Genomic DNA, 26,789 nt, shown 5'->3' with positions numbered 1-26,789 from the left:
CTTCCAGTCATATCTTACAGCGTATTTCCTTTTCCTATTCTTTCCACACCCACTCTATTTTCCCATGGTTTGTCCTTCCAGTCATATCTTATAGCGTATTTCCTTTTCCTATTCTTTCTGCATCCAATTTATTTTCCCATGGTTTGTCCTTCCAGTCATATCTTGTATGTTTCCTTTTCTATTATTTCCACACCCAATCTATTTTCCCATGGTTTGTCCTTCCAGTCATATCTTACAGCATATTTCCTTTTCCTATTCTTTCTGCACCCAATTTATTTTCCCATGGTTTGTCCTTCCAGTCATATCTTACAGCGTATTTCCTTGTCCTATTCTTTCTGCACGCAATTTATTTTCCCACGGTTTGTCCTTCCAGTCATATCTTACAGCGTATTTCCTTTTCCTATTCTTTCTGCACGCAATTTATTTTCCCATGGTTTGTCCTTCCAGTCATATCTTAATAGCATATTTCCTTTTCCTTGGCTTCCCATTTTAATCTATTTTAGTTTTGCCCTTCCAGTCATATCTTAATAGCGTATTTCCTTTTCCTATTCTTTCCACACCCAATCTATTTTCCCATGGTTTGTCCTTCCAGTCATATCTTAATAGCATATTTCCTTTTCCTCATTATTTCACAATCTATTTTCCATGGTTTGGGAAGAGATCTTTAATAAGAGGATATTTCTTTTCCTATTATTTCCACACCCAATCTATTTTCCCATGGTTTGCCCTTCCAGTCATATCTTAATAGCGTATTTCCTTTTCCTATTCTTTCCACACCCAATCTATTTTCCCATGGTTTGTCCTTCCAGTCATATCTTAATAGCATATTTCCTTTTCCTAGAGGAAGGAGGGAATCTATTTTCCCATGGTTTGTCCTTCCAGTCATATCTTAATAGCATATTTCCTTTTCCTATTATTTCCACACCCAATCTATTTTCCCATGGTTTGCCCTTCCAGTCATATCTTAATAGCATATTTCCTTTTCCTATTATTTCCACACCCAATCTATTTCCCCACGGTTTGTCCTTCCAGTCAGTCTTATAGCGTATTTCCTTTTCCTATTCTTTCCGCACCCAATCTATTTCCTTTGTCTCTTGTCCCATCCGCTTTGCAGTCAATATTATATTTTCTTTCGCTGTTTACACCATTTTTTTTTTCTCACAAAGGACACAAGTTGCGTGCACTCCTGTAAACTATGTCATAATTGACAACAAAAGTTAGACTTTAGAAAATTCATGTCTAACAGAAGCAAACAAATGGAGAGAAGACTTAACACCTGTGGCTGACTTTTCAGATTATGACTAAGGGGGTTTTGTTTATGATAAGGATGGGAGGAATCTACTTTACATATCTTTTCAACATTGGCCATATAAAAATATATATCACACATGGTACCGGTATCTTTCTTGTCCTACATTAAGACACGCAAGAACAGTATGGTATCCACGAGCTTATTTTCATTGTGCTGTACGTACCAATGCCTTGTCGAAAAACAATGAACGAATCAGCTGGGAGAAATGGTTGGTGGCCCGCCATACTTATTTTTCATCTTTTACAAATGTTTAAAATATAAGTTATAATGCTTATAGGTTTAAAGTTAAAAGAAAGTTAAAAGCAGTTAAAGGAAAAGCAAATATTAGTCCAAAAAGTGTTAGCGGCTATATATGACATTTTATGGAACATAGGAATGAAAGGATGTTTAGTGTTAGGATCAATCGATGATTTACACTACCGGCTATTTTTGAATTTTTTATTTCTTGTACATCTGCATGGACCAACTATAGTTCTATATTTCTCTGAACAAATATAACAAAGACTAATGTTGTTAGATTAAATTGTCCTTAGATTTAGGCACCTTTTGCTCTGGGACTAGCTTGCACCAGGCATTGTTTTACTAAATTGGTAAAAAGTCATTGTTATTTTCATTGCAAAAAAGATTTTTTTTAATTGCAACACATTAGATGTAAAAGGACATCATGCAGGTACCTAGCTGCTTCCTGTAGGCATCTTCGAAACTGAGAAAGATAAATTGTGCTGATTTCTGGAGATAGGACCCAGGGAACTCTAAATAAGAGGTCCATGGTCCACACTGATCACCTGATCCGCTTTGTTGCCCTTACAAACATTTGATTCACAATTTTCGCATAAATTCCTTCGTAAAACTTTAGTCCTGCATCGTGGGCCCACTCTGTTTCTCTGGTCCATGATACAAACTTTAATCTACACAACGTGAATTGTCGAAAATTACAGCACGTTAAATTGGCGCACTGATGGTCCGGGAAAGAAGATTTTAAAACATTTTTCCCTACATATTCCCATATAAAACTTTAAACTCCTAATGTGACCCCATCCTGTTCTTCCAGCCATGTTCAAAACAAATTAAATCTACACTCCATGAGGAAACTTTCATGTAAGTTTATAATTTCTGGCCCAGTATTTCTAGAAAAGATTCTTAAATGACCAAGTTCTGGTTGTTACTATTTTCTAATTCTTTCACCTTGGAAGGGCCGTAGTCTCCATTTGCAAAATGTGACTCTTCTGTACTAGGGGTACCCAGGATCTTTTTCATGGCCCTAAATGAAAAACAAATTAGGTGAGGAGTGGCATACAATTTTAGATATCAAGAAGAGAAACGGTATCCAAAGAGTGTTTGTTTCCAAAGACCGGCTCATGGATTGGTTAATATTTTAGTATCATTTGCTGAAAAGGGAGTAATAACTGACATGGCAGATCTAAATATAGAGGATTTAAACTTAGTCATTCAAAGAATTATTCATAGTAATTCTTTTTCAAATTATTATTGTAATTTTTCTCAGCAAATCTGTAAACGCCGTTTGTGAATCTGGTATTTCAACTGAGTGCATTATCATAACAGAATGTTGAAGTTTTTCTGTAAAAACAGCACCACTTCTACCGACCTTATAATAGTGCACTCTAATCCTTTGGGGAGGAGGGAGGCAAGATATTGAAGCTCTTTCAGCCTGACGCCTTTTCCACGCCTTCTGAGTAGCATTCACTGGTCTCGTAATTCTTCCTCCTAAGACTTCTAAGCCTGTTGTCTTCCATTCTCCCCTCTCTGATCAATTTTTCCCATGCCACCCTCTTTATCATATGCCCGATGTATCTCTACAATTCTTTCTTTCAACATTTCTTACTGTACATTTGCCGCCCAAATAATCCTTTTCAACAGCATCCATTATATCCATTCTCATTCAACATTCACACCTCACTTACATTAAGAGAGTTTGCTCAACAATCTCAGTTTTCGCTTAGAGAGACAGACCTCTTCTTCAGACGTTTTGGAGGGATCCTGTTACCCTTCTTGATTCAACTACAGAACTATGTGATCCACCCTTTCTCTCCTTCTTCCATCATATTACTGATACTTTTATGAATAAACTGCTTCTATTCTTCCACTTGCTATACCAAAATTTGTTGTTCCATCTTCTTGGCTCCTATTTACCCTCAATCTTATTCATGCCACCATTCACTTTGGCTCTATCTCTGCTTACAAGCACTTTTATCCTTTTACCCTTCTCATAATCACACACAAAACACATACACACACACACACAGCAGTATATATATATATATATATATATATATATATATATATATATATATATATATATATATATATATATATATATATATATATATATATAATTATATATCTCGTATATTCCGTTTATAAAAATTAGGCTGCAAAATATAGTTGCCTCGTATTGCAGCTGCCTTCAAGGCACCCTTAAACAAGGTGTAAAGTCTTTCAGCTACCCTTACCAAGGTGTCACTTCAGTGGCAAGTGGAAGGCTGAGGTACACCCCACTGAGAGAAAAGGCAACAGTTGTGTCCTGATCTTGCTAGGGCAACAAAGTTGTGAACACATCATGAGCAATGATGTTCAGTGTAATCATTCATGTTTATGTGTGTAACTGTGACTTAGTAAAATGTTATAATTTTGTTTCTGGCTGCATATTTCAACATCTATATTAGTTAAGTTAAGTATACCTTAGTTTTACCAGACCACTGAACTGATTAACAGCTCTCCTAGGGCTGGCCCGAAGGATTAGACTTATTTTACGTGGCTAAGAACCAATTGGTTACTTAGCAACGGGACCTACAGCTTATTGTGGAATCCGAACCACATTATAGCGAGAAATGAATTTCTATCACCAGAAATAAATTCCTCTAACTCTTCATCAGCCGGCCGGGGACTTGAACTCCGGCCCATCGAGCGACAGTCTGAAGCTCAATCGACTCGGCCAACAAAGGGCTTACATCTATATTAGGAAAATACCAGAAAATATTTAGCAGAAAGATTAGTCATCAAATTACTGCCTGTTGAATTAACACAAGTGGTCAAAAGGGCTCCAGCTGAGCTACCTCTTGTTAATAATGCATGAAACAGCCTGAAGTGATGAGCTCATCACCAGGTGAAAAAAACTGTGAAAACAGAAGTGAGAGTCAGACATACAAAGAAACAATGGTATAAAACAGCCATTGTTAATTTAGCAAGAAAATAAGTTAATTAAACAATGTAAAGGCGTCAAACGCATTAATCATGCCATGTATATTACACATTATTTCATATTTTTTATGTATTCCTCCATATGCATTATTGTCCGGCCTTTCCGCTGATGTATGTAACTACTTTGTATGTTTATAGTAACGCAAATTATTCTCATTTAAATGTCATCTAACAAACGCAAATTCTTATCCAAATGCATGACATGGGAATCCGCAGGTCGGTCACTTCCTTCCCGTCTGCATTCTCCAATGCATACCTGGTTTCCGAGAAATAAATCAGTCCTGCCCAGACCCGTGTTGTGAGGTTCAAGAAGACAGGTTTTGGCCCCACCATTAACGGACTAAATACGGCCGCATTTACCTTCAGAACCTTTAACGGGCTCAAAATGGCGCCACAGTCAAGGCCTCTGAAAGCTCCTCCCTCGGAGGAATCCCATGCCTTTAACGGACTAACGACGGTGTCCCCGGAAGGATACGTTTTGGCATTTTGTCGACCACTCGAATTCTAACACTATTAGCGGACTAAATACGGCGCGTACTCGCGTTTTGGCGTGTGAAAGTAAAGATGGCAGAATCTGTATTACAATCACAATCCAAAAACACAGAAATCGTCTGCATGCCCCTTTCTCCCACAAAGCCAGATGCGGTAAAGCTCCCCCTGTTTTAATGCAGAACACAGCATCTTGGTTTCTGCGCTCAGATGCTCACTTCTGCGTGGCGCGCATCACAAATGAGAAGACCAAGACAGACGTTACCATGACGACACTACTTGAAGAGGTCTTCAACAAGATCACCCCACGGCTTGACTCACAGCCAGACAAGGTCATGTACACAGCCTTGCAAGACAAGCTGATACAAACATATTTCATGACCGCCTCCAAGAGAGCGCAGTGCACCCTAGACCTATTGACCCAGCCCCTTGGGGAAATATCACCCAGGGATGTCTGGGATGAACTGCGGGGCCTAGTAAGACTGCCGGGTGTCGACACAAATGGGCACAGAAAGGAAATCAGCCTGACAAGAGCAATATTCCTGTGGTGCCTTCTGCAGGAGGTGAGGGGCCAAATTACTGACACGGACGCCCTTCCCATGGACGAGCTGGTCAACGTTGCCCAGAAAATCCACGAAGCCACTAAGGCCTCCAAGCACGCCACTGCCCCTGCAGCCTGTAGCCTGACGTTGGAGGACAATGACCCAGAGATCACAAACATGATCTACAGGAGGAGAGCACCGCCAAGGGAGCAGAGGGTGTGGACGAACCCGGAGCAGAGGGCATGGATAAACTCAGCGTGGTGCTATTTCCACAGAAGATTTGGCCCCAGAGCCAGGAACTGCAGAACCCCCTGTTCCTTCACAAAAAACGAGAAGGGCGGCCACAAGTAACAGCAGTGGCCACAAAACACAATGACTTGCAACCAGCAGGTTTCTTCATCAGAGATGATATATCAAAGTGGTGCCTGTTGGTTGACATGTAAGGTGTCAAAGAAACGAGCAGGTAAAATTTACTGCTAATTTATTACAGATCCAGGCAGCTTATATTGCGGCCGACTGACGCCGGGCCGCGAGAGACAATGGAATTGACTGTGACCTGAGGTCGAAACAATAAACAATAATATGCAGTGAACGAGTACAAATTACAATACAAAACATACAGAGCTACAATATGGATACAGTCTTGATGCCTGAATGAAGAAACATGTGATACACAATGTGTGACATTCGTATAAATACCATAAAGTAAAAATTATTAAAATGCGTGACCTGGCACGTTTTAGGCGTGACTAATTGAGCTCGAAGAAAATGGAAGTCACCAAAGAAAACAAGCTCAGCGGAGACTTAATTAATGGCGCCGCGAAACACTATCCTGGCGCCGATGTGGTGACTTTACAAATACTCCCCAAGACGAGGGACGCGTCGACTAATCCTGTATCTGCTGGGACGCTGAAGGCGCCGCGGCTCCTTGAAGATAATGGAGGGGCCTCCGCCTGTGAGGCTGCTGGTTGGGGCTCCCTTCCTGGGGCGGCCGCGCCTGGGGGGGTGAGGGCGTGCTGGGGTGCGGTTAGGCGGAAGGGGTGCTGCGTCGCTGCCGGGACTTTCCGACAGGAAGGCGGGCTTTAGCCGGTCTATGAAACCCAGTCGTCCTTGCCTGGGAGTGCCAGCTGGAACGCCCTAGCTGTTCCGTTCCAGCACGAAGAAGGGTCCCCTGTAGGGCTTAGTTAGTGGTGGACGGATTGGCGTCGACTCTGACGAAGACGTGGGTGGCGGATGACAGCTGTGGCGGCATGAAGGTGGCTGCTTTGTCGATGTATGAGCGCCTGCAAGGGGCTTAACTTGCTGGCCACGCTCGCAGAGCCTCTGCAGTGATGGGGAGTGGCGTTCATCTGTCACGAGCTCTCCTGCACCACGAGGGTTCCCCATGGGTTTGTTCAGCTGCGGATGGGGTGCCGTGGCTCTGGGGGCGGTCCCTCAACCCGAGGACCCACGGCAGCTGATGTTTCCAGTCCTCGGTGCAGCGGGCCATGAGGGGATGACTTTAGGACCTGTGGAACGTTCGACCAGGCCCGTTGGCCGCTGGGTTGTGCGCTGTGGTGGTGTGGTGCGTGGTTCCCAGCAGTTGAGCCAGGGCAGACCACAACTCGGAGGAAAGCGGGGGCCTGTCGGTTGTGATGTGGTCGGGACGCCCGGCCAGCTAACCCAACTGGAGAGCAGGGCCTCAGCGCACGGCGCTGGCGGTGGCTTCTTGCATGGTGTGGCTTCGGGCCACCTCCGAACGTTCGACCACCGTCAGGAGGTATCTGGAACCGCCTGATGGGGAAGGGCCCTGACGACTGTCGATGTGGATGTGGCCGGCGGCGCCCTTGCTGGGAACTCGCCTACCCCCGACTGCGTGCGACGACCACTTTACTGGTCTGGCACTGCAGGCACCGTTTGCCCAGGCGTGGCGTCTTGCACCCCGTGCCAGACGAACTTTTTTGCAGCAGCGTGGTCCTGCCGGGAGGGGTGTGAGAGGCCATGAAATTATGTCGAATACCTGGCGGCGGCGTGAGGCTGGAACCAAAAGCGGGGCTGGCCTGTGCTGATGTCACAGAGCAGGCTGGGGCCTTGGGGCGAGTGTCACGTCCCGCCACTCTGAGGGGATGTGATGGCGTGCGGTATGCTGGGGTTTCTGGGTCAGCGGCCTGTTCTCTGGCAAGGTCCTGTTAATCTACACCAAGCTGCACTGCGTTCAACTTCGACTTTGGAGAGGGCGTCTGCTACGGATTTTTCTTGCCGGGAGCAAGTACCTGGCGGAACAGGTAAAATTCGGCTATGGCTGAGAGGTGGCGCTGCTGTCTGGAAGACCATGCGTCCCCCTGCTTCGTGAAGGCGTGAACCAGTGGCTGGTGGTCCGTGAAGATTGTGAAGGGCGTCCTCCAGGAGGAACTTGAAGTGCCGAACTGGCGCGTACACGCGCCAGAGTTCCCTGTCGAAGGTGCTGTAGCGGTCTCTCTTGGACTGAACTTTTGCTGAAGAAGGCGATGGGCTGGGGGCGCCGTTGATGATTTGCTCCAGAACAGCACCGCGTGCGACGTTGCTGGCGTCTGTCGTCAGCTGGAGGGGAGCCTTTGGGATCCTGGTGTGCCAAGGCTTGCCTTGGTGAGGGCGGCCTTCGTCAGGGAAAAGGCCTGCTGCTGGCTGGTCCCCAAGACAGGGACTTCGTTGACCTTTTAGGACTTCCGTCAGAGGGCCGTGGTGTCGCGATCCGGGATGAACCGCCTGTAGAAGTTTACCATCCCAGGAACTCCTGGACGGCCTTGATGGAGGTGGGTGTCGGGAATCAGGCTACGGCTGCCACTTTCGATGTAAGAGGGCGGGCGCTGTCGGAGACACTCGTGACCCAGGAATTCTGCTTTCTGGGCGCCGAAGGTACACTTGTCGAAACGGACGACGATGCCGTTCTCTTGGAGGCGCTGGAGGACTGCTTTGATGTGTCTCTGGTGTTCGCTGAGACCTGGAAAATATGAGAATGTCGTCGACGTAGCAGGCGCAGAATTTTAGGTCCCCAGGATGCTGTCCATGAGCCGCTGGAAGGTGGCCCCGCGTTCCTCAGTCCGAAGGTGGAGAAGGCGAACACATAGGACCCAAGGGCGTGATGATGGCTGTCTTTGGTATGTCCTCTGGCGCAACAGGTACCTGGAAATAAGATTTAAGAAGGCCCAATTTAGTGAATATTTTGGCCCCGTGAAAGGAGGCGTGAGGTCTTGCATGTTGGGTAGAGGGTAGTGGTTGGGCTCTGTTGCAAATGTTGAGCCGCCTGTAGTCGCCGCAGGGTCTCCAGGAGCCCGTCCAGTTTCTGCACCATGTGGAGGGGGAGGCCCATGGACTGGGAGGCTTTCCTGCAGATGCCCATCTGTTCCATCTCCGAACGCTTTTTTCGCCTCCTGAAGGCGCTGAGGGGGAAGCCTGCGGACTTAGCATGTGTCGGGGCCCTTTAGTCACTATATGGTGGTATATGCCGTGCTTGGCTGGGGCCCGGGGACTTGGCGGCTCGGCTTAAATACCTCAGGGAACTCCGCAGTAGGTGTGCATACTGGTGGGGGCGACGGGCGCTGATGGTGGGTCTGGGTCCGCCATTAACGGGAGACCGGCAGGAGTTGGTATCGAGGAGGCGCTTGCGCCCACGTCGACTAGCAGGCGGTGCGCCAGAAAATCTGCCCCAGGAGTGGGGTTCCCCGTCCGCGACGATGAAGTCCCAGGAGTAACTCTGGCCAAGGATGGAAATCGACAGGAGCCTGGTGCCGAGGGAGGATGGGGGATGCCGTTGGCGGCCGCTGCAGGAAAGCGGCCGGGTCTGGTGTCTGGTGCGGTCCTCTCTGGATGCTGGGAAGACCGATTTAGCGGCTCCTGTGTTTCCACCAGCATCATCCTGCCGGAGACGTGTCGCTGGGACGTAAAAACCTACTGTTTTTGAGGCCCTGGGTTCTTTCGGCTGCCATGGCGACCTGTCCTGCCGCCGCCACCACCCCGTTTTGAACTAGTGAACGGCAGGAGCGCTGCAGGCAGTTTGGGCGTCCTTTCCGGACCACTTGCGGTAGCGACAGAAGCCCCGGACCTCCATCTGCTGTGGTTCGGTGGACGCCTGTTGGCGGCGGCGTTGGCGGGCGCTGCTCTACATCCTCTTCAGGCTGGGCGGAGCTGACCAGCTGTGTGGCCGGTTTTAGCCGCTATGAAGCCTCTGACGGAGTCTGTGAGTGTTGCGCCCCGTCTCTATGAGGTCCCGACAGGCATGGTGTAGGGAGTGAGCGATCTGGTTGCGTACCGGGAGGAGTTGGCGAAGGTAGATTTCCGTGTGAAGCTTATCTCCTGCGCTTCTTTGTGCCGCAATTCTGGTAGTGACAGGAGATCTCGACCAACTAAGCCGTCTCTTGAATTGAGGTCGTATGCGTGGATTTATAGGCAAGGTCGATAGCACGGGCGGCCCGCTCGGTGATGGGCAGGAGCAAGTTTCGAGGAGGAACTTTTGTGGTGCTGTATGTGAGGGTGTGTGTTTCGGGTACCGCGAGATGAGTTTTTCTGTACATCCTCGGGGCGTTGAGCACTGTGTCGGCCTGTGGATTTCGTCCGTGAGTCCGCGATTCTGAAATGGTTCCACCCCGCGCAGCCACATCGATGGCCCCCTGCGTAAACGGGCGGCAGCTTTACGGTGAGCGGCCAGCGATTATGTTGCCCGCCGTCGTGTGTTCAAGCGCTGGTGTGGAGTTGCGGAGGGCCTGATGCGGGGCGGGCGCTGCTGTGATGGAGGTAGTAAACCTCCGGAATCACAAACCGCGCATTTAACTGCATGAAGGAGGGGATATCCGCGTCTGCTCGCTCCTTGACCCTTACTGAGTACATTGCTGCCTGGGGCATGTTACCCTCGTGTGCCGTGGTGGTTCCGCTAGTGACGCCAGGGGTACGCCGACGGTAGAGTCAGCACGCCAAAACGCTGGTTACAGCTGCGGTTTAGGCCGCTGTTGCTTCGGAGAAACTTGGTCGGGCACTGAGTCGCCAGGTGAACGCGAATGGTTCGTATATCCGGGTCACCACTGTAAGGTGTCAAAGAAACGAGCAGGTAAAAGTTACTGCTAATTTATTACAGATCCAGTAGTTATATTGGTGAATGACGACGCCGGGCCATGTAGAGACAATGGAATTGACTGTGACCTGAGGTCGAAACAATAAACAATAATATGCAGTGAACAAGTACAAATTACAATACAAACATACAGAGCTATTAATATGGATACAGTCTTGATGCCTGTGAATGAAGAAACATGTGATACACAATGTGTGACATTCGTATAAATACCATAAAGTAAAATGATTAAAATGCGTGACTCAAGGCACGTTTTAGGCGTGACTAATTGAGCTCGAAGAAAATGGGTCACCAAAGAAAACAAGCTCAGCGGAGACTTAATTAATGGCGCCACCAAACACTATCCTGGCGCCGATGTGGTGACTTTACAGACATGGGCGCAATGCAGTCCGTGTTCCTACTGTCGGAGGAGGACTATGCCTGGACAACTGACTCCACGACCTCCCTGGTAGCTGCGAACGGAACCCCTGTCCGCTGCTATGGAACAACGACCCGCACAATCTCTATCTTGGGCCATAGGTATCACTGGCCTTTTGTCATTGCAGAGGTCAAGTTCTCCCTCCTGAGCGCTGATTTCCTGGGACACCACGGACTCCTGGTCAATGTCGGCAGGCAATGCCTCTTTGACACCGGAACCTGCCACTCCCGACCTCTCTCCACCGGACCAGGGATGCCCGCCGTCTGCTTCACAGCCTCGAACAATTACACCACCCTCCTCCAGGAGTTCTCAGAAGTTTTTAACCAGAGCTTTGCCAGTTGCCAGGGGCCAGTGCCAAGCACGGTATCTACCACCACATCACTACAACAGGCCCCCCAACTCATGCCAAGTTCTGATGCCTGTCCCCCAAAAACTACAAGATGCCAAACGGGCCTTCAGTGAAATGGAACAGATGGGCGTCTGTACCAAAGCATCGAGCCCGTGGGTGTCTCCTCTGCATATGGTAAAGAAGTCAGATGGTTCCTGGAGGTCCTGCGGAGACTACCGTTGCCTGAGCTTAGTCACCATGCTAGACCACTACTCACTGCTGAACATGCAAGACCTAACAAGCGCCCTTCATGGGGCCAAGGTCTTCACGAAGATTGACTTGCTAAAATCATATTTTCAGGTTCCTGTGCATCCTGACGAAGTCCTGAAGACAGCCATCATCACGCCGTTCGGGACATACACCTTCTCTGAGTTCCACCTTTGGCCTCAGGAACGTGAGGACCACATTCCAGCGCCTGATGGACACCATCCTGGGGTACTTGCCCTTCTGTGTCTGTTACGTAGACGACATCCTTATCTTCTCCAAGTCCCCAGGGGAACACCTTTGCCATGTCTGCACCATCCTGAAGTGCCTGCAAGAGAACGGTTTAGTTGTCACGTTTGACAAATGCATATCCGGGGTGGAAAAAATAGACTTCCTCGGACACAAGATCTCCCCAGCGGGGGTATGGGCCATGGCCTCCAAGGTGAAAGCAATAAAAAAGTTCCTGAAGCTGCGGACAATCAAGGCCCTTCAAGAATTCCTTGGCATGGTAAACAACTATCACCGATTCATCCCAGGTATCGCCTGCATCATGTATCCCCTGACTGGAGTCCTGAAGGGCAAGCCAAAAACATTGATGTAGGGCACTCCGCAACAGCAGGCATTCGAGGAGACAAAGACAGCCCTCACGAGTGCCACCACTTTAACGCATCATAACCCCACCGCTTCCCTGAGACTCACCACCAACGCCAGCAACATCGCCTGCGCAGCAGTGCTCGAGCAAGTAGTCGACAGCACCCACCGGCCTCTAGCCTTCTTCAGTCGCAAGGTGTAGCCGGCAGACCCGTTACAGTGCCTTCAACAGAGAGCTGTTCGCAGTCTACCAGGCTGTGCGGCACTTCAAATACCTGCTGGACGGCACTCCATTAACCATCCTCAAGGACCACAAGCCCCTGGTGCACGCATTTACGAAGGCAGGCGACTAGTGGTCGGCGAGGCAGCAGCCGCACTTAGCCGCCATCTCTGAGTTTGGTTGCACTATCACCTACGTCCCCGGAAGGAACAGTCCTGTAGCCGACGCCCTGTCAAGGGTGAAAATCAATTCCCTGCACCTCGGCATAAACTACGAAGACCTGGCAAAGGAGCAAGCAGCAGACCCGGAAACACCAGCCTACAGGATGGCACTGATGGCACTCAAGTGGGAGGATGTGCCCTTGGGCGGTTCGGATGCAATGCTTCTCTGTGACACTAGCACCAGCTGCCCCCGCCCCCTGGTCCCCACCTCAAGGAGGAAGCAGAATTTTGACATCATTCATGGCCTCTCCCATCCATCAGGGCGTACAACAGCACGCCTGATGACAGAAAAGTTCGTGTGGCACGGCATCAGGAAGAACACCGCCAGTGGGCGAGGAGCTGTATCCCGTGCCAAATCAGCAAGGTCACAAGGCACACAGAATCAGGCACTGGTGATTTCCCTCAACCTTGTCGGCACTTCGGCCACATCCACATAGCCATCGGGCCTCTACTGCAGTCTGGGGGCGTCAGGTACCTCCTGACAATCATAGACTGCTCCACTTGCTGGCCAGAGGTGACACCTATGGAGGAGGCATCAACAGCATCCTGCACAGAAGCCCTCCTCTCCAGTTGGATCAGCCACTTCAGGGTGCCAGACAGCATTACTATGTACAGGGGCTCAGCATTCCTGTCAGAACTCTGGGTCTCCCTGGCATGCCTGATGGGTATGACACTTCACAGCACAACGGCTTACAGCCCCGCAGCAAACGGCATGGTAGAGAGGGCACACCGCTCACTGAAGGCAGCTCTAATGGCATGTTGCACCTACAAAAACTGGAGGACCCAGCTCCCTTGTGTCCTGCTGGGTCACCGCACCACACCGAGGGCAGATGGCGATGTATCCCCCGCAGAAAAAGTCTGTGGAGAAACATTAGCTGTTCCAGGGGAATTCTTCCCGCGTCAGCCGATGGCACAGACACCCGCCTCCCGAGGTTGAGGGAACTAGCACAGAAGTTTGCGCCCTGCCATAAGACCTTCACAGACAGAACCAACACCTACAGCCCGGCCAGCCTGGATTCCTGCACCTACGTCTTCGTCAGGATAGACGACCGTCGACCGCCCGCGACCAGGCCCTTACCGAGTCATTGACAGGACCCCCAAGGCATATCTTATCGACGTCCACGGTCTGGAGGATTGGGTTTCATCGACAGGCTAAAACCAGCATTCCTTTTGGACAGCGAAATCCTGGAGGAGGCAGGCAGACGTCCCAGGGTCCCCCTTCAAAACGCGCCCGCAGACATACCCGCCGCCCCACCAAGGAGGGGCTGTGGGCGTCCCAGAGGCCGCTCTGCGGCAGATCCAGCAGTTGACGTTGCCCCCGCCCACAGTTTGTGAAAAGAAGGCGTCGCCTCCTGCTCCCCCAGCTCCTTTGTGATTAATGTTTATGTCATCCAATACTTATCTCTGTAAACATTGTGTTGTTGTTGGGGGGGGGGGAGTAATTGTAAAGGCGTCAAACGCTTCTTCATTTCTGCATTAATCACGCCATGTATATTACCCGTTATTATTTCATATTTTTTATGTATCTCTCCATACGCATTATTTCCCGGCCTTTCCGCTGATGTATGTTACTACTTTGTACGTTTATTGTAACGCAAATTATTCTCATTTATATGTCATCTAACAAACGCAAATTCTTGTCCAAATGCGTGACATGGGAATCCACAGGTCGGTCACTTCCTTTCCGCCCGCATTCCTCAATGTATACCTGGTTTCCGAGAAATAAATCTTTCACGGGCCCTAGCAGTCATAATCCACCGGCTAAGGCTAGGATACCAATGCGCATGGCAAAGAATAGCAGACAACCCCCAACCATGCAAGCACTGTGAAACAATCCCAGAAGAATCCCTGGAACACTACCTTCTTGACTGTACAGAAACAGAACAGTTAAGAACAAGATATGAAGGAAATGAAAGAACAATTACCCAAATAGCAAAGCACATACTGGCAAACATTCATGAATTTGCAGGCTTCCTATGCTTATACCCACCACCACGGTAACTCTAAAGAATCCTTACTTACCCATCCGCTCTCTTTCCCAATTCTTAAAACAGACACAACAGACCCTACCCCTACTTTAAACCAGACCACAAATAAAAAACCATTCCATTTCATCTCTAACTGCTGACTCTTTAGAAATCACTCTCTCCCCTATCAAAATCACCTTTTATGCACCACAATCAACACCCAACAAATGCACAAAACACACACACACACACACAAGAATTAGGACCGGACAAGGAATATGGTTTTAGATCATCATGAGCTAGCCTACTACTCAAATTCTTCTTTTTCCCCATCTGTTGGCCTCTCCCACTAGCCAACACTCACTGCTATCATACTTTTATCCTCATCTGATGGGTACCTTAGGGTTCAAAGAGGCTGCAACCTTGCCTGTTAAATCTTTTCACTTCAAAATCACCCCCACCAAAATCACTTTCATGCATCATAATAAAGTTTTCACCTAACCTACCGATCTCACAGACTCATCAATATAGAGTTACGGGCTGCTCTAGGAGCAAGAGCCCGTGCTGGCACAAGGCCAGCTAAATCTGAAACAACAACGAAATAAATCAGTCATACCCGGACCTGTCATCTTGAACCTCACAACAAGAACTCAAACCGATATGTAAGGGATTTAATTGTCTTAATGTAGATTTAATCTTAATGTGAGTGTTTACCACAGATAAGGCGTGATATTATGTGGACAAAAGTATTTGAAGTCTCTCAGCTGAAGGAGAATGGAGACAGTTATCTGGATCATAACTGGAAAATGACTGTCATGCAAATGATAGAGAGGAGATATATAATGAAACATTCTAGCGTTGAAAGAGTAATAGCGAAGAACCTTGTAAATAAAGGAAATTGATACGGTAAGCAATCACGATAGGGTCAAAATTAAATGTCTTGAATGAAAGGAAGCGACTTGCCATGCAGAGGAGAATACCTAGAAATGTTTTTAAGAATAACGAGCATGCACGTTATGCGGACCTGAAGCGGCGGAACACTTGGCGTTATCGAATTACCGTTATCATGGTAGCTGTAGGATAATTTCATAGGTGTCATCTGAACTATACATAATGATGCGGACATGCGGTTTAGGGTAAAAGTTAAATACTGGACCTCAAGAAGATCCGAGGACACTCTTGGCTTTCAGCGCCAATAAGAAGCAGCACATTAAAGCAAGAATTCTGGCATTATAAAGTAAGACACTCGGTATGTTGGACAGTAAGGCGAACTTCAGAGGAAAATGCCAGGATGTGAGTACTTATTCTCCCATAAATAAGTAATGGAAATAATGAATCTGAACATAACCTTAGAGATACCAATACTCCTAACAAAAAACTGGGTGAATACATATGACTAGCAACAAGAGTTAAGAATGATGTTAGCCTTTAGAGAGCTGGTTAAAGTTAGAAATATATTTTTTCCTCAGTAATAGTAAAAGAAACAAAGAATGTCGCGTAAAAAGTAGATAAAGTAGTAACACGGCAATTTATAGCATTAATTTTCGGTAACAAGAATTAAATAGTAACACTAAAATTTTCAGGTGGGAGTTGGACAATGGCGAGATTTTAAGGCTAGAGTAGTTTTGGTCCTGAAATAGACAAAACCATTCAAACTTAGGACAGCAGATGACATTTAAATAAAAATATTATTGAGTAATCGACGTCAGAATAAAAAGTGACACTATATCCAACGAAAAATAACTAGAAAACTCTAGCAGTTAATCTGCCCGCAACTGTGATGCGGGATGTGTCGACCAATTTCCAAGGATCGGTGCGAAACGGACCAGACGAATGAAGACTTGGCGTGACAATCCCAAGCAAAGTGAAAATGAATTTGCTGCCAAAAACCCATAAAGAATTTAGCTCTAAGGAATATTGGAATACTTTTTTCTCGCAACGAGGAACAAAGCGCATTTTGATAAAAGTATATTAATTGTCAATAGCAATGATTTTACAGAAATTGTTGGCAAATATTTAATGTAGGTAATTGAATATATCACAGGATAGCTTAAAACTTGGTTGAGATGTTACCAATTACGTGTCAGTCATTATTTTCTACACAGATTTCGATATTGCTTTTTCACAGAGAAGAAATCAAAAATACTTTAAAGAAAAAATAAATTTAAAAAGGATACCACACTAACCTAACCTTCAGTAGCCGAGCAGAGCTACAGTACAGTGATAAGAACTTTGATTCGCCTATCCCCAAGTACAACAATATCAATGCACACGCACATTCATATGCATCTTATAATTGGTACCGGGATGGAGAGGGTGCTGGACCTTCCTATACCCCTTTTCAACTGATAGGGTTTTATCCTCAGATTCTTTGCCTGCTTGGGAGGTTTATTCCTTCCTGCAGGACCCACCATAACCTACCTTAATTTTGCAATCTTCTTCTCCTAACTTTGCTACGTTGAAGGTTTGTGCTTTCTAGCAGTTGGTCTTCTATCTATGGAAGATTTGGTTAAGGATATTTTTCCAAAATTTAGTTAGAAACTACATTTCTCTTGATATCATGATTTCTTATTAATCTTATGAGACCAAAAAATTTTATATTCCTTCTTGGTAGCTTGATGTTCAGAATGTGGGGATATCCCATTGATTCATCTTCTTGGGAGCTTTTACAGAGTGATTATAACCCAACTGTCTCACTAGAGTTCTGTGGAAATGTAGTTGTGGGTAGGTTACATATATAACTACTAATTTACAGACTTCGGTTAACCTTTTAAAAATTCAGGTCTTGCTTGAAAGGAAGCTATAGGTGAAAATCAGGTGGCCAGATATATCCCCCAATTTAAAAATTTGGGATGTTAGTTTCTCATGTGGGTAGAATGGTAAAAAACCATGGTTCCACAATACATCAATATGTGGGACGATTAGAAATATACAGAAGAACTTGAATATGTGTAGTATTGATTCAAAGGCAAGGACTTGTGGGAGTGACTTTCCTCCTGGTTATATTAGGTTGAGACTTGAAAAAGACTGAGCCTTGTAATAATAAAAACTCATCTCCCATGGCATCAACTTATTCCCATATATTTTATACAAAAAGAATGCTGCATCATTTGTTTATTGGCAGTCTTATACTATGAGTTTAGTGAGAAATTCATTAGCCATTCACTTACTGTGAATGTTTTATGGCTAAATCTGACCTAAATTAGTTTTTATACCTTTTCATGCCTTTAGTGTTCTATTGACTTTACCAGGTAGCCTAGTTACTGATATATTTGGTAAAAATAGGCAAATATCTAGACTAAATTATTTTATCAGTAAGGAATTTGATGGGTCACATACAGTATAGCTTACCAGTTATACTGTATAGGGGTTTTTGGGTGATGCCCCATTGCTAGATAATAAAGGCTGTAAATGAACAGCAAAGTTGGAGTAAAGTTAGATTGATACGCATGCATCATGATTTGTTCTCAGCTAATGTTGTCTCACCTGTTCCTCTTTTTTTGACATCTTCCTCAGTTGCACTCTCACTGACATATGCCACCTGACCCTGGATCATTATTATTAGTAGAATTCTTTGTATGTGTTCTTCAGGTATTATAAGATTTGATGTAGGTCATGACTGAGAATGTTGTCTTTATTATGGACTGGATCAGGATGTAGGCCTGAAGTATCAATGATTTAAATATAGACAAGCCTTGAAGAAAGTAAACCAAGATGCACATACAAGCCACTTTCGTTTTAGCTTTTTGCTGAGCTCCAATTTTACCAGTGTTTTACTCTGTTATCCTAGATTAGGGTGCTAGGAATATCCATTATGAACGAAGTTCTAAAATTACGGGAAAAGTAGCTGAGAAAGGTTAATTCATCCCAGTTCAAGTTAATCTAACACAAGTTTAGCTAAAAACCAGAAAAAAGTTTATCATTACTTGTGAAGTCGTTTATGTATAATGTGACTGTTTGTCTTTTCCTTCTATAGATCTAGCGATTTTAATACTTTTTTTCTGAACAAATGTTTTATATTAATTTTGTTTGCTTGCCTCCTATGTAACTTACTGTACGTTCCTCTGTGAATGACTTAACTTGTTGTCAGTAAATCAAAATCTTAGAGCCAAATCTGAGAAGTCTGAAGGTTTCATTATCACTTCCCAGTAGCTTGCTGATCAGAAGTGCTTCTGATTCTGTGTATGATATGATAGCATAGGCCTAGGAAACAAATGTCAGAATTATTTGAAATGCCAATATGTATGCAGTAATAAAGAATACCACTAATTTATGTGGTTTTAAGTTTCCTAGAATAAATCAAACTCCCATCCTTCAACATACTAACAGTTGTAGGAATATGTTGCATAATGAGGGAATTAGTCTGAATATCAACTGCAAAAATTCAATTTTGCTGTCTCCTGGCAAGTAATTTGCCACTAGCCACAACAAACAATATTCCAGTGTTCACATATTTTTTCCAAATAATATTGAGAGAAGTAAGGTTAGGAGTAAGGGTGGGGGTTTCTCTGTGTTAGAATACTGCACAAGAATATGATGTAGATATATTTATTAACTGAAACTGGGACCATTGAGTGGATTGAGGAGGGCAGTGTTCAAGGCCTTTATAAAACAACTATTTAAAAAAAATAGCTCTCTGCAATGATGTTTATTCTATGAAACTGAAAATTTACTACTACAGTACAGTATATACGTAAATAACAATATTCATCATTGCTGCCAGTACATTAAGCCATTCAAATAATACTGACAGTTGATTACTATTCTATCATATTACAGTACTGTATACACTAAATCAGAAGCTCTTGTGATTAGTAGGTTGCTAGGGTATGATAATGAAACTTCTGGATTTGGACGTAACTAAATATGTAGTTGCCCACCTTAGTGATAGAACAAAATGATCTTTTAAATTGACAGTCCCTGTTACAGTAGTGGTGTCACACATATCATTTGTAGAGACACTGTTCATTGTTCTACTTAAATATAGGTAACTCTTAACTAGAATGTAAGCTGTCTAATATCTGCTGACACAATGGGCATCATTAGTGCACTAACTACTGTATTCATATTTTTATTATTAATACACACACACAATAATTATTATTATTATTATTATTATTATTATTATTATATTATTATTATTATTATTATTATTATTATTATTATTATTATTATTATTATTATTCAGCAGATGAACCCTATTCATATGGAACGAGCCCACAGGGGTCATTGACTTGAAACTCAGGCTTCTTAAGAATATGATGTTCATTTGAAAGAAGTAACGGAAGGTAATAGGAAATACAGAAAGAAGAGATCACTTATTAGAAAAGAAACTAAAAGTTAACAAATTAATAGATAAATAGATAAAAATGTAAGTAAATTATAAAATACAAGGAGAATTGCTCTGCTTTAGGATAGTAAAGCATTGCATCTTCAGGGAGTCTTTTTTTTTTTTTTTTTTTTTTGCAGCCCAACAGTGTGAGGAACAGGGGTACCTCTGGAATTTAAAAGTTTAACAGCAAGGCTAATTTACTGCATATTGGTGCTCCTGTTCTGCAAATCTGGTTGCTCTTGGCAGGAAAAGAGCATCAGGGATCAATTGTGAATGTGAAAGATGTTAAAATACAAGTTATGAAAAATTGACAAACTCTTATTTTGTCTTTTTGTAACATTTACTTGAATTACTCTATTAAAATTGTACTTTTTATTGGTTTTAATGATCTGCTGTACATAGTTATTTTATACATATTGTTAGTGACTATTAAAAGCAAGGCATTCGCAAGGGATATTTTTTGTATATTTTGGCAAAATGTAGTGAAGTTCCTGGTTTTTTCAGATCTTATTTGTATATGTATTTTACAGGTATGGAGAGTATGCAGAATTGTGTGGTATTTTGCATAAGTATATAAAACTTCAAGATAAGATATTGATTGCAGGCTGTGGCAATTCTGCAATTAGTGCAGATCTGCACAAAGTGGGATACAAGTAAGTATATCTTAAGTTCATCTTAATTCACCTGTAGCTCTAAGTTTTTGAAAGACTAAATCTTGAATAGTGCAACGTTTAATTCAGCTCTAGTTTAATTTTACATTTTTATTGTGCTGGAATTTGTTTAAAACAGCTGGCATTGTAATGTAATAGTTTTAATTTGAACTTCTGTAATGTACTGTATTTGACCATGTTTCTTGATTATGGCTCCTGTTACTGTATATGGATTTTTTTTGCAAGGAAGTAAAAGTTTGACCAAGGGTTTTTCCATGCTGTTATTGTTACAAAGTATAGCTCCCCATTGATGTACTTGTTAAAATCTCATAAAAATGTACAAAAGAGAGCTTTTAAGAGCCTGCTCAGTCCCCTTTTCAAAAGAGAACCCAATCAGGCTCTTGAAACCTCTGTTTTGTATTGTACATGATTTTAACAGATACAATACTGTACCTCACTTTGGATTTGGTTCCTCGTTATTATTATTATTATTATTATTATTATTATTATTATTATTATTATTATTATTATTATTATTATTATTATTACTCTCATAGTCTTGAGGAATAGAGATGGTTGAGCTAGTTCACCCCTACTTCCAGCTAGTGAGGTAAATTTCAAAGTACTGTATCAGTTTTGCAACCATTATCATCATCATCCTATTTCACCTTGTGAGGCAGGTGGGATTTTTGTTTAGGAGCTCAGTTCACTGTAATGTCTACTGTCTGTCAGTTGGGAGGTCATTGCTGGGCATCTTATTGTTACTGTATGGTGAACACTGGGCACAGTTAAGAAATCCATATTGGTGATGTATTTGCTGGTCCTGGATATTATCATGTTTCACATTAAGCCTCTAGATATGTTACTTGAGTTTTTTAGGCCTATAGTGTCAACTTTTGGAATACTGGTTGCTTGGTTGATCAAGCCTCTTGTTATTGCTGCATTAGTTGAAACTTGTGAAACAGTATGTCAAATGTTTCATAATTTCTAGGATTGTCCCATGGTTTTAACAGTAACTAGAACCAGGAGACAATTGCAAAACCATCTTCTGGAGAGTCTACATGTTTTGAATATGAAGGATCTGGTTGATGATTGGATTAGATTAGCATAAAATTTTGAGTGTTATGTGGGGTGTATGGTGTTCTTGGTAGTGGGTCATGGTCATACCTGATGGCCAACTTGGTGAGTGAGTTATTCATTCTTGGTTTTATGCACTACATAAAATTGTCAGATGGTACCTCATCTTAGGTACAGAGAATGTGGATGATCCATCTGTCACTTGATGGCAAATTAAGGTACATAAATAAAGTGTGTATGTGTTAGGGAGAATTAAGATAACATTAAAATATTCACTAAGGGATGAAATAACATTAGATGGAGAAAGGATTAATGAGGTTGAATCTGTCAAATGTTAAGGAACAGTGAAATCCAGTACAAGTTGTGGTGAGTTGGAATTTAGAGAGAGACTGAAAATGTCAACTCAAGTGTTGGGAAGGCTGAATAAGATTTAGAAATAGATAGATTGAAATTGTCATAGGAAAGGAAGATTATAAGTGAGTTTCAGCTTGGATCCTGCAGGGACGAGAAGAGTTGGAAGACCCAGACTTTCTTTGATGAGAACTGTGAGAAGTGAGTAGAGATTTATGAAAGATGAAGCATAGGCAATACTGTACATGAGTGGCAGAATTTTAGAGGTCCTTTGTATCATATGACATTGAAAATGATGATAATGATAGCATTTACATTTTTGGCTAGTTGCAGGAGGGCATAGTAGTGTATGATTAATTTTCCTTAAATTTCAGAGATATCATCAATGTTGACATTAGTGAAATTGTCATTAGGCAGATGCAAGCTAAATATTCAGAGTTGCCAGATATGCAGTGGTTACAAATGGATATCACAGCCACCACTTTTCAAGATGAGCAGTTTTCTTGTGTTTTTGATAAAGGGACTCTTGATGCTCTCATGACTGATTCTTCACAAGAAGTTTTATCTACCATCAGCAAATATTTCAGTGTAAGTTATGAAAGTTTTGGATCCAGTCCACACAATTTTTACATTATATAGATCATGAGGTGTCTAAAAATTTAGAGAAAATCTGTGATATAATATTTTTCTTAAATCTGTGTCTGTTGATATAATCATGTAATTAAATTTGGGTACTTTGAATGTAAAAATATCATCAAAGCAAGCCTTTTGAATTTACCATTTATTATCATGGTTAACTCTTTAGTTCTTGCATCACTTAATATTTTGCATAATTGCACATGCTTAATGTGCAAAAGAGGGTTTTTGGGCAATGTTATGACAATTTATCTACCTCTACATATTTTTGAACATGGACTTTATCTTCAGGTTTATTATGGATAGAAGTTGGGTTCTCTCCGAATTATCCGTGTGTGTTCATTGAGTGTCAATTGTAACTTGTTGGAGTGTGCACCTTTGACTAATAGGAGAATTCTTTTGAAAATAAAGCATCATAGTGGTAAAAATTAAAACCATTTTCAAATGAGTCTTTTCCTGAAAAGAACTTAAAATATTTCTGACCTTACCTGCCATAGCAATATATATAATAATAATAAAAGAGAATAATCAGAATTTAAGTTATTCTTTGCTAAGGTCTGATATTTTTACATGAACTCCCGGATGGTAACTTCCTTAGTCTGTTCAGTCTTATGGACCTTAGGATGCATTCAAAATATCTGAAGACAAATTGACAAGTATACTTAAAAATGAGTGCCATTAGCTATGTCAGGGGCATATTGTAAATCTTGATAGGAGCCACTTGAAATGTCTTTCATTAGAAAAATTATGTAAGGACTTGGATTACTTTCTCTGCCACATTTTTGAGACGTGAAGATGTGCCATAAAGGCTTGTACTGCTTCCAAGATTAGTATGGCCTGACTTACCTTTTGTTGTGGACATTTAAAGCAATTTATGATCTTTTAGACACAATTTGAAATGACAGTTGTGAAAGCAACTTAGGGATTATAATGCAAGTCCTCCCCTGAAAAAAAGTGTGAAGGACCTTTAACAAATGATTGTTGTTGGTGGGAAGAAGTAAGCTACTACAAGTTGGACAAGTGTCCTCCTGTATGGCATTTTGAAGGTTCTGATTTTCTGTTGTAGGTTTTTATTATCACAGATTACCCGGAAGGTGTGAAACAAAATAGACATTGATTAGTAGTTACAGGGAGTAAAGAGGAATATTCTTGGGGAGGCTCACTACTACATGGAATTTAGTAAACTAGAAAGTAACATTGGAATAATATATTCTGTATGTGATAGTGTATTAATCACATCAGACAGAAGAGAGTCTAGTGTGAATTAATGTGGTAGAGGAGAAACACTAGTGAATATTGCACTTAATATTTAATTTTATATTAAAGAACACTGTATATTAATAAATTAGCACACATATAGGAGAGTAAGATATTCAAAGAAATGAAAAATACATGTAGACCTTTATTTAGGACCAGATAGTGGGTTAAAGCTATTCTTAGGACTTACCGTTATTTAAAATTTTTTCTCATCCATCTCTTTGCCTGGTTTCTTTGTGGAAAAGGGTGGGGTGGGTGAAGCAGGAATGGTAAATAAAAATTCTTTCACTCCAAAGGAAACTGTTAAGAGAGTTACAAATCTCTTGAAGGACAACACATTTAATGACTAGGAAGCTGACAGAAGGCATATGTAATATTTGAGAAACTTTGCAGTATTTGCTGCAAGTCATTTAGAATGAGTGTCTGAATAAGCCTTCCTTGTCCAAGTCATGTCATGTAGTTTGTTATTTATTGGGAAGTATTCATTGAGAGCAGTCAGTGAGTCTTCAACTGTATGGTTATAAATTAGTTTAACAAGACCACTGAATGATATCAAAACTTTTTTAAGGTTTGCTGAAAAGCTTTCTTCTGAAATGATAATTGAAAACTGGTGCAAGATAAGGTTAAAACATATCCCAAGCAGAGTTGTGCTGCAAAACTGTACAGTGCCCTCTACAGTGTGGAACTCCAGGTACACTATGATACCTCCTATGGGGTTCCAATTTAGGAAGGTTTTTAGTGCTTGTTTAGAGTTGAGAATTATGTATACATTTTTTCTGTCAACTGTAGGTTTGAACTTACTAACCTGTCTATGAGGTTCTGTTCATTTTTCCAGAGAATGCTTTCATCAAGGGGCATACCCACCTAGAGGGTTTTCATTTAATTTTGTTGATGTACGGTCAGGATCTCTTTCCTGGGTATTTGTTGCCTGGAAGAGGAGTCTGTTGATGTACTCAAGTATGGTTTTTTGTACTGTACAGCATAATTGATGGAAACCAACTAACCTCTCCTGAGAGTTGTTCGTAAGATCTCTGACTTATTTTTGTTTTGAGTTAGTTCTGCTCAAATTTATTATCTTATTACATGAAGACAAACAAGGAGCTTTTTAAACCTTGGGACTAACAGTTTGACCTACTAGGTTAGGACAGCAGATGCAGCATCCCTGATTAAGAACTGTGTGGAACCTCGTGCAGTTCTGAAGTGATAATGTAATAGTAATAAGGAAACATTTACCTATTTCAGTTCAGGAGGAAGTTTCAGCAATTTCGAAATAATACACCAGGATGATTAATGTGTCTTGAATAAGGACCAAGAATAGTTTGATTCCTCAGGTGAAGGAGGTCATTCCATAGGCTTTCATCTGCCCCTGCCCTAGTTTTCCAGTCCTTTCTAGTGTCTTCGGAGACAGGAAATTCCAGAGCAAAAACTGATTCGTAGAGAGTTCAGGAAGACCTCTAGTAAGCAGATTGTCTGCCTCTAAATGATATGGCTTGAAAAACTGTTAACATTCATAGAAGGGGGCTTTAGAATATTTTTTATCATTTAAGTCTGGCATAAGGTATTCAACAGGAATTTTTTTCGAAGGCCAGATGAATCAGAAAGTATTATTTTTCATTATGTGAGGGCAAATATGTTTTTAGAGTTTTGCTTTGAAACAATAGCTTCTTCATGAATGACAAACCTTGTGTTCTTTAAAATTTTTTTTGTAAAATTCTGTAGCTTCTATATATAAACATCTCAAGACAGTACCAAAACACATTCAGGCTTTGAATAATAAAGAAAAATATAACAGAAAAATCACATCACATTTGCCAAGGGCATACCATATACTACTGTATGTGTATGAAGGAGGAACAAGTAGGAATGGTTTCAGCATTGGTTCTGAGAAGATATTTCCAAAAACCCACAAATATCCATGGGTTATGGTATATCAGGTATATTATAATGTGGAACTGACACATGGCGTAACTCAGATGGCAAGTAAAACCCTTGAGTGCAAGTAGGTGACTGAAAAAAGCTTTATGATACTGTGTTGGAGGAAATGGATCATTTAGCTCCAATAATATCAGAAAGAAGGAAGGTAATTCCTTGTGGTTCGAGTATATTGTGTAGCAAAATTAAACATGAACTTGCAGAGGAAGATAAAGAATAACATTCACTGACTCAGTAGGATAAGGAGCAAAGTTAGGGATCAGAAAGGCTGCAAATTTTCATCCTCAGTGTACTGAGCTCAGGAGCAAGAGTGAAGAACTTACCCGAAACAAAAGATTATTTATGAAGTTTTCTGGCACAGATGGCTGAAAAGGGAAAAAAATCATAGTAAATATGATGGTGGCCCTAAAGAATGAATGAATAGGATCCAGAAGATGATAATAAAAAAATAAATGCAAGCAAAAGGTCACATTGTGGCATGAGTTCCCTTGTGGTTTGACAGATAGGATGTTTCCATAGTGACAAAATCAGTATCTTACTGAAGAAATACAAAAATACTGAAAGGAAAACTAGTCTTGCAAGGGTAAACGTGAAATGCAGAAGTGGGCTGTAGGCTCAAAAAGTAGTTGAACTGTAGTGTAATATCAGTGGAGCCAAGCCAAGAAGAATCTTACTGATTTTAAACAAACAGGGAATTACAATTACAGTAATCATAATACCCATTTCATGTAGTAAAGACAGCAAAAGACATTCAAGCTGAATGTCAGGAGATGCAAGTGGATGTTCTGATTTGTGGGAATGCATTGCTATTGGGACTTTCTTGTAGTTTTTAAGTCTTATTGAAATCCAGTAAATCTTGCTGTGATGGATTTTACTTCTTAGGGTAATTAGCCTCTTTTT

General features: G+C 42.6%; 1 protein-coding gene across 1 annotated transcript in view; it reads left to right on the top strand.

Moving 5' to 3' along the window:
- Window positions 1-12,085: 12,085 nt before the first annotated feature.
- The window catches only part of LOC136840474 (eEF1A lysine and N-terminal methyltransferase), a 44,286-nt gene continuing 29,582 nt past the window's right edge, over window positions 12,086-26,789 (top strand). The window contains exons 1-4 of the mRNA XM_067107147.1: window positions 12,086-12,252; window positions 12,949-13,597; window positions 20,491-20,639; window positions 22,439-22,652. Of these exons, the coding sequence (XP_066963248.1) occupies window positions 12,086-12,252; window positions 12,949-13,597; window positions 20,491-20,639; window positions 22,439-22,652 (1,179 nt within the window). The remainder of the gene's footprint in view (window positions 12,253-12,948; window positions 13,598-20,490; window positions 20,640-22,438; window positions 22,653-26,789) is intronic.

This window comes from Macrobrachium rosenbergii, chromosome 1 (assembly GCF_040412425.1).
Source record: "Macrobrachium rosenbergii isolate ZJJX-2024 chromosome 1, ASM4041242v1, whole genome shotgun sequence".
NCBI lineage: Eukaryota > Metazoa > Arthropoda > Malacostraca > Decapoda > Palaemonidae > Macrobrachium > Macrobrachium rosenbergii.
This window is presented reverse-complemented; position numbering and strand designations above follow the sequence as displayed.